A 9,223-nucleotide genomic window follows, 5' to 3' on the forward strand; every position below is an offset into this window, starting at 1 on the left:
AAGACCACAGACGGGTGACTACAGATTGAGAGATGCAGAGTAGCGGACTTTAATATTACTTAATTATGCCGGAGATTCGTTTAAAAAATGACAATACTAATAACTGGAAAAATGCTGAATGTCGGGTCAGATAGTTGGCCAAACTGATGATTGCTTGCCCTGTACATTTCAAGACATGACCTGCAGATATCCAACACGACACACAAGGATAGGATGTGTTCATGTTGTTTAACGATTATAATTATTGTTGCTAAATAGTGAAATCATGTGGATGAGACATCTGCTGGGAACGATGGCTTTGATGCTATTGTCCTGGTCAACAGTTCAACTGCATTTTCTTTTTCCATGAGAAAAAATCCCTGCCTAAAAATGGCTTAGATGTAACCCTACACTGTGGCTTTCTCTAAATAAGTGCATCTATGAAATTCCTGCCTGTCTCTCTCCACTTACCCATGCCCACTTGCTACAAATTGAGCACACCAGCTCACCTGTGACTCTGCACGAACTACTCAACACTACACAATAAAAAGTTGGAATATCGTTGGAGTAATTCAGCCATACCTGGTTGAACCTGAGACTGATTGTGAAAAAGAATAGTGATACAGAAAGCTCCAAACTGCAAGTTGACATGCGTGATTCTTCAGGTTTGTTATGTACGAAACCACAAAAGTCTGAATGCATGTTTTTGAGACTGTCATCAGTACATTGCAGTTTACAGTCAGTCATGGTTTTAACTGCTTATATAACTCATTATATGTCTTCTTGCATATAAAAACAACATATGGACATGGTAACAAGGTACAAAATCAGATTTTCACTGCTGATCGTATGTAATACTTTGTAGTTAGTGGTGAAACTAAACTGACTTCAAACACATTTTAAGCTTGTTTGTTCATAAAGGACAAAATGAACTTCCAGGTGATATCAAATAATAATGCACTCAGGAAGAGGAAGCATGACTTTTTTTTTTAAACATATGGTCACTCACAGTGTGTGGGAGGATGGGAACAGTAGCTGGTCAGATTCCAGCATAATAACTGCAGGGTCATTAACAGGAAATGCCAACAAACACACTGAGTGAATGTGTATGTGTACGTGGAGCAGAGTTCCTGTCCGACATTCACCAAAACGGGTTGTCTGCTTCTTAACCGTCTTCCAGTCTGGACCTATTTTTATTTGAACACTTTAAACCAGGCTGATCGTAGATGTTAGTGTTCAGAGATGTTGTATCATGTGAACAGGACAAGCTAATCATTAAGCTTGAAATTTTAGGTTAGTTTGCCACTTTATTACATTCTTTGTTCATATTTCTGTGAACATATATAGCAATACTCTGAACAAAGACCACTAAAGATTCAAAAACTCTCTCCCTCTCTTCTTTGTGTCCCTCTGGTTTATTTAATGATGGCTGGTCGAAGGTCTGGAATGAATCACAGAGCGGTTTGAGTTCTTCTCTGACTCTTTCAGGACAAATATTCCTCCCCTGAACTTGAACTAAACACAGCTACCACCAGCTGTTCATCACTTCGGACTACTTTACCTTCTTCGACCGTCATTGTTTATAGAGTCCAGTAAGGCTGAATTAAAACAGTTGGAATCCCACAAAGTCATTCTTATAAGGGATTTATTTTGGGTGAATATTTACACATAGTATCTGGATGGATTGGTTGGCTGCCTAACTGCTTTTTAGGAGGAGTCTTTTGTTCCTTTGGTAACCAACAAGCAAAACAACTAACAGTCTTACGCCATGTTAACAGATGTATGACGCTGCGTGTACAGAGGGGATTTCAGGTGAACACTAATGTCATTGTGTTAACATGCCACCAATGGCAATACTAACTGACAATGCAGATGTTTAGAAGATTTATGTTTAACATGTTCAAGCAGGAACTGTCCGTCTGATGATTGTATTGAGTTCTTGTGTGCAGGGTTTCCTTTTATCCAGTGATTATTTTCGCCTCTAAGTCTTATAAATAGCCGTCTTTGTTTCTCTACATCTGTGTAAGAGATCAGGTCAATGCCAAAATTTTTATTAAATAAAACTTGTGCTCGTGTTAACTTCTATCTTTCAATACTCCACTACCTAAAGTAGAGTTTTTGCATTCATGGACACATTTCATCCTTTTACCTTTACCTGAAACAACTTTGGTCCACAGTAGAATATCTAATCAATGACTGAATAAATTGTCACAACAACATTGAAGTTGAATCCAAATCACTTTAGTGATCCCTTGATGAGCAACCATTGGGTTAAAATTTTTCTTAAAAGCAAATACCAGTAAAACCACTGATGCTTCCATCAGCCTGAGCTCTATTTTGCCTTTGTGCTAATTGGCAACTCCTAGCATGCTAACATGCTAATCTAATATGGTCAATAGGTTAATATGGTAAATATACCTGCTTATCATCCTCATGTTTCCATTGTTATTGTTGGTTTGTGGCTATGGTATTGTAAAACCCATAGACTCTATATATAATGGGAGATGTATCACCACTTCCTCCTACTCCACCAAAGTAAAACCAAAACACATACTGATCAACCACAACATTAAAACCATCTGTTTAATATTGTGTCTGTTCCATTTGTGCTACCAAAGCAGCTCTGACCTGTTGAGGTATGAAGTTCAACGACCTCTAAAGGTGTCCTGTGGTACATGTTAAGTCCTTGAAGTTGCAAAGTGGGCCCTCCATGGATCAGACTTGTTTTCATAGCACATCAGACAGATGCTTGATAGGATTCAGATGTTGGGAATTTGGAGGTCAAGTCAACACGTTGAATTCTTCAGCGTGTTCCGAAAACCAGGTTCAGGTGGACGGTACATGCCATAGTAACAAGTACCGGTACATGAATGTCAGAACACAGGGCTTCCCAGCAGAACTTTGCCCAGAGCATCACACTGCTTCTGCCAGGCTTCCATCTTCCCATAGTGCATCCTGTTGCCATCTTCTCCCCAGGTAAGCAACACTCGTGACTGTTTACATGATAGAAAATGAAATGTCATTCATCAGACCAGGCCACTTTCTTCCATTAATCCATGGTTCAGTTCTGACCCTCATATGTCCATTTTCAGTGGTGGACTGGGGACAGCATGGCTCCTCTGATTGGTCTGTGGTTTTGCTGCCCTGTATGAAGCAAGTCAGATACACTGTGTGTTCTGATACCTTCTGTTATTGCCAGCATTAAGGTTTTTAGCAATATGCACTGTGGAATTAAACTACAGATTTCTCTCCCTATATGTATCAATGAGCCATGGCCACCCACAATCTTGTCACCGGTTCATCTGCTGTCCTTCTTTGGACCACTTTTGGTGACCACTGCATACCAGGAACACTCCACAAGAACTGCAGCCATCTAGGCATCACAGTTTCTTTTCCCTTGTCAAAGTCACTCAGGTCCTCACACCTGCCCATTTTTCCTGCTTCCAACACATCAGCTTTAGAAACTGACTTTTCCCTTGCTGTCTAATATCTCCCACCACTTGACAGGAGCCATTGCAATAAGATAACCCATCTTATTCACTTCACCTGTCTGTAGTTTTAATGTTGTCGCTGATTGGTGTATGTGCTACTTGGTCCCTTCAAGAAATTCAAACAGTGGAATCAAAAGAGTCTCTAAAAACACCTCAACTTTCACTGATGATGCAAAGTGACAATACTTTCTAACTGTCCAAGATCTGTGTCTAATCCTCTGCTGTGCTTCTGTTTTAGAGGAATAACAATCTGGATAACAGATTCAACACTTTCTTTGGACACAGTCCTCTTAATCAGCACTGGTGATGTTGGTCTGAACACAGCTATAATTATACTTTACACTGTTAGAAGCGTCACTTTCAGCTGAGCCGGATTAAAGACCACATGACGGCTGTGACGTCACGCTGTGGTCGCACTCCAGTCCTGAAATTATACCCCCAAACTTCTTAACATATAAACAAAAAGTACTTTAAAATAGTTTAATGTCAACTGATGTCTTCTTTTCATTTATGGTCCCTCAGTTTGGCAAGAAGTACTTTTAATTAAAAATAGCTCTTGCAGAGTGTAGAAGCACAGTCACAAGTGAAAGAGATGCATTCTTAGTTTTCATTAAGTATCCTACAGCACTGACAATAACAGTAGGTTACTGGTAATAGAAAATGACTCTGTTCAGAACAATTCTTTTTATATTTTTGGGTTATAATTATGATTATATATGTACATCATTTTACTGTTGTGGCAACAAAGGCAAACAAAAAGGAAACATTCTCTTACCTACAGTAGTATAGGATAAATCATTTAATTAAACTTTCTATTATTGACCTAAATTTACCAGTTAACTTACAACCAATGGAATTCATGATTTATTTATTTTTTTTAAATGGCACCAAATCATAACTTGTGTCACCTCAAGGCACCTAATGTCAAGACTTTACAGTATAAAGTTATCAAGCAAATTTAGTGCAATAAAAAGTACGCTAATTTTCCGGTTCAGTGAAGTACAGAGTAGCAGAAAATGTAAATGCTTAAGGAAAGTACAAATAGGTTATATTAATTGCACATAAGTACAGTGCCTGAATAAATACATGTGTTCCATTTAACTCAGTTGTGTACTTCAGTAAACGTTTGAAGCATTTGCACTTTGAGCATTTACTTTCTGTGCTACAGTAAACTTATCTTCAACTACATTTCAGTGGAAAATACTATGTTTATACAGTTATTTGATGAATTGAGTTAGCTTGAACATGACAAATTACAACACTTATGACCTCCTTTAATGAAAGTTACGTTTTTCAAATTGTTACAATGTTTGTATGCTGTTTTGATGTGCTCAAAGACACATTTGAGTGTGAAGCAATGACAGTCTCAAAAAACAAAACCGAGTCAGACTTGTGGAGATGACTGGGACTTTCTATATTATTATTCCTATTCAGAATTGATTTCTGGTTCCAATACTTAGGATTGAATTGCACCAACTTGCCTTTGGTGTAGTGTAGCTTTACAGTGTTTGAGCAGAGACGCAGGAGAGCCGCTGTGCTTGAGCTGCAGTGAGTTCATAGCGGTGCATGGTGAAACAAATGGGGACTTTTTATATCAATGAATGGTGGAGGAAGCATTGGTGTGAAGTTATGTCTTAGGCCTGTAGCATACTTTCAAGCATCAGAGAGTACATGCAAGTGTTTGCAAGTGTCTACGTCACGTAAATTTAGTAATTTCCTCAAGTCAGCAACTCAGAATTTATGTCCATGTGGTCAGTCCAAGGGCAATTACCCTACAAGGGCAGTAGTACACGTTGGACAGTCGTTATGCACTAAATATGTAGATATGACCTACTGTCTACGTGTCTGCCATTCAGTTTAATTTAGTTAAAAAACCTTTCTTTGTCCTCTGCTGGCAATTCAAAGGGAGTTTAACCAAAACTTGAGGCATTTTCATAGAAATAATCTAAATATGTAACTTTGACACACAGAGATGAGTTTTTACGAGTTAAATCAATGACTAGGAGGGACTTGAAGTCATAATATCCACTAATATTTCTAATATGGTGTTCTGAAAGGAGTGTTTCTGTGTTTCAGCAAATACTGTTTGTGCGTTTGGGTCGCTCAGACAGTAAAATCAGATTACATCCACACTGGCTCGATTCACACTCTGGTGATAACCGACGAGGAAACACCCCGAACGCGCGCTCGCGCACACACNACACACACACACACACACACACACACACACACACACACACACACACATGGAGCAGCGTGCACGCCTCTCTCGTTCCACACCGCGAGGGTGGAGAGGAAACACCGTTACTCACGCGCACGCAGAGGGAGGGGAGGGAGGGTCTCCGCCGCGCGCTCAGTTCTCAGTTTCATTGACTTCATGTGAAAGTCAGCAGAAGTTTGGTTTTTACTGTTTTCTGTTTCTTTGAGTTTCTTCTCACTTCACGTGCTTCTCTGTGCGGGAATCACGGAGCCTCGTGCGCACCCGGTTTACGCACGGACCGAGGAGCAACAGGCGGTTTCAGTCACGCCGGGAAGAAGGAGGATTTAACGGGGGCTTCTTCACCAAACTGCGGCTTTTGTCGTTCCGTCCGCCCCCAGTACCGGGGTATTCAGCATCTGGACCGCACCGACTGGAGCCGCAGTCTGACCCGGGACATCTGCTGTCTGACCCGGGACACAGCCTCTGCTGTCTGAGCGGTACAGTAACGGTGACCGCTGGTCGGTTAATGAGTTAGTGGATGATGGATGGAGTTGATGAAGAGCCACAAAAACACGAAACAAACGTTATATGGTTTGTTTTCCAGCTGCCAAAATTAGATAAAACAAGTTTGTAGGCGTTTGATGTTATTATAGATATTTAAAAAGCAAAATTATTTAGTTTAATTGTAGTTGGCCTGTAAATGACAGTAAGTGCTCAGTTGGAAAGATTTTCCTCAACGGACTACAATATTTTTTAATTTAAGCAAAAGTTTTGAATTCCTGGGTACTTTAAACTATTTAACTATTTATTCAATAGTTCAATGAATACAGTATTTTAAAAATAACTTTATAGGCTTAATTTATAGAACAGCTAAAATGTTGGTAATAGTTTGATTGAGCAAGAAGTTGGTTCACTTGTGATTGGATTTTTTGATTAGCCTGAACACTAAATGACAGCTATCACCATGGCCTTATATATTTATAGACCAAACAATCTAATGTTTCATCAAGACAATAATCAACATAGTTATTGGCAATGAAAATAATCTGTAGTTGCAGTCCTAAATTTGAGTACAAAGTGTTTTGACAACATTTAAAATAAACTTTTAATATTTTGGAGAATGTGCTCATTTACTTTTTTGCGTCCCTTTGGAGGAGTAGATTGATCCCGCACATTCATATCTGCCAACTAGATTTGAAGCCATAGTCAGAAGACGGTTAGCATTGCTTAGCATAAAGACTTGAAAAAGTCTGGCTTTATCCATGTAGCAGCCTGCGAGATAGCAACATGTTGTTGTTTCAATTAGATTTTTGTGCAGATTAAACAATATATAACTAAAATGTGATATTTAAAGAACTGTAGAAGCTGTTGGGTATTATTCATTATTGCTGAACTATGCTACGCTAACTGTTTCCAGTGTTTATGCTAAGCTAAGCAGCTGCAGGATGTTGCTTCAAATGTAAAGCCCATATATGAGAGTGTGGTATTAATCTTCTTGTCTAGTTCTTAGCAAAAAGTTAAGCATGCATCCTAAGATATTTCATATTTCTCTAATTATGTTTTTTTTTAAAAGTTATCTTCGTGGGTCCACAGTTTCATATATTGACTATTCTGTATCATCTTGTTGCACCTCTTCGTCATGGCTACATGATGTTTGCATGGAGTAAAAAAGTTAAACATGTTTTTTATGAAGTACTGTTTCTTAAATTAGTAATATTCTGCTTTTCAGTATTACAATTTCAGTATATTTAGACAGTGATGTCCACTAGAGTTTTAAATAAAGTTCTGTTTGTTTGAAGATAATTTGAATATATGAGTGTGTAAAGATGGAGACTTCTCATTGGGTGTCATCTTTGTAGTGATTGATACTGATCATTATCATCTCTCTGTTTTCCTACAGTTTTCCCTCCATCATGGGCCCCTCAGCGGTCAGTGTAGGTTTGCGCTGCAGCCTGGTTCTGGTTCTGCTTCTGGTTCAGGTCCATCCTGCTGCAGGATACAGCCTGGATCAGGACCACAGTCTGGAGTTCAGTGGTCCTTCCTCCTCCATGTTTGGATACTCAGTCCTGTTGCATCGGCACAAATCTCACAGCTGGTCTGAATTTATACTTTATGTTATTGATCTGATATTGATTATTCTGTTGCTTTACTATTGATCTGCAATGGATTTGATTTGTTACTGATATTGATTTTGATACTGATATACTTTTTTGGATACCCAGTTTATTTATTGATTTTAAAAATCTTAAAAATGAATGCCCTCCCTTATGAACATTGACATTTAAATGGTAAAATATATTGGCTGCTGTCCTTTTAGAGATGCAAATCTCGCAATCAGTAAATTTAGATCCACCTATTTATCATAGAAATGCTCTGTAAGTTGTCGTCTTCACACAGTGCGACTGTGTGTGCGCCAATTAGCCAATTCTTGCCAGTGAGAGAAGCTCTTTGATGCTTCACACACAGATGTCATTCAGACAGAAAGACAGTTCCTGTTTTAACAGCCTCACTCTCTCTCTCTCTCTCTCTCTGTCTTAGGTTGGTGGTTGGAGCTCCAGTAGCAAACTCGTCCTACAGTCCGTCGGTTCATTCTCCCGGTGCGGTTTACCGCTGCAACATCACTGCAGAGCATCGACGCTGCCACCACATGCGTGCTGGTGTGTGGCAAGTCTTTTCTGCAGCAACAGTCCAGCAATACACCAAATGTGCAAGTTAGATCAAAAGATGAAGAGGATCAATGAACATTTTTATCCCTCTACCTGCTTATAATTTGTTATGAGCCATTTATTTGATGTGTCTATAGATGTGCTTATAGATGGGTACCACAGTTGTATTTTCAACAGTGTGAACAGTTTGTATGTGTGTGCAGACGTGCTGACGTGTGGGAAGACTTGTGAAGCAGAGAGTGATCACCAGTGGCTGGGAGTCAGTCTGTCCAGACAACCTGGAGACAATGGAGGACACGTCCTGGTAAAGCACACTTCCTCCATGTTTATGACGATGACTGATGGCTGACAGTAAAGACTAAGCTTGCTTTCTTTGTAATGCGATTTTTTATTATATTCATCTAGCTTCATTTACGTCACTTTAGTATGCAAATCCCGCAATTTCATTCTTTATTTTCATATCTGAACATCCATCATAGTTACTTGTACGTTAAATTCACAGTGAAAGTGACAAATCAAAACATCATCTTAGCAAAAAGGAAATTTGATTTCAGCTTTGATTGAGACAAAGTCAACATCAAATCGGTCAGTGGGGATGCCTTCAAGTAACATTTCCCCATAATAGTTTCTTGCTCTGTAGCTTTATCAATAACCGCACTGTCATGTCTGACTGAAGTCATTATGGAACATGTACATAATAGAGAGATACAACGAAAAACCCCAAAGGCTTTTTTTCAACGGACAGTGATGTGATTGAGAAAGTATTTATAGCCCCAACTGTCTCCTTACTAGAGATTGGACAGTTAATGAAAATAGATAATATACAAAGCTGATAATGTTACACACACACACACACACACACACACACACACACACACACACACACA

General features: G+C 39.1%; 1 protein-coding gene across 1 annotated transcript in view; it reads left to right on the top strand.

Annotated features, from left to right (window-relative positions):
• Positions 1 to 5,875: 5,875 nt before the first annotated feature.
• The window catches only part of itga4 (integrin alpha 4), a 31,487-nt gene continuing 28,139 nt past the window's right edge, over positions 5,876 to 9,223 (top strand). The window contains exons 1-4 of the mRNA XM_008282575.1: positions 5,876 to 6,167; positions 7,571 to 7,765; positions 8,209 to 8,327; positions 8,540 to 8,683. Coding sequence (XP_008280797.1) covers positions 7,584 to 7,765; positions 8,209 to 8,327; positions 8,540 to 8,683 — 445 coding nt within the window. The 5' untranslated portion in view covers positions 5,876 to 6,167; positions 7,571 to 7,583. The remainder of the gene's footprint in view (positions 6,168 to 7,570; positions 7,766 to 8,208; positions 8,328 to 8,539; positions 8,684 to 9,223) is intronic.

The sequence above is a fragment of the Stegastes partitus genome, unplaced genomic scaffold (genome assembly GCF_000690725.1).
Source record: "Stegastes partitus isolate 25-593 unplaced genomic scaffold, Stegastes_partitus-1.0.2 Scaffold7, whole genome shotgun sequence".
In the NCBI taxonomy this organism is placed as follows: Eukaryota; Metazoa; Chordata; class Actinopteri; family Pomacentridae; genus Stegastes; species Stegastes partitus.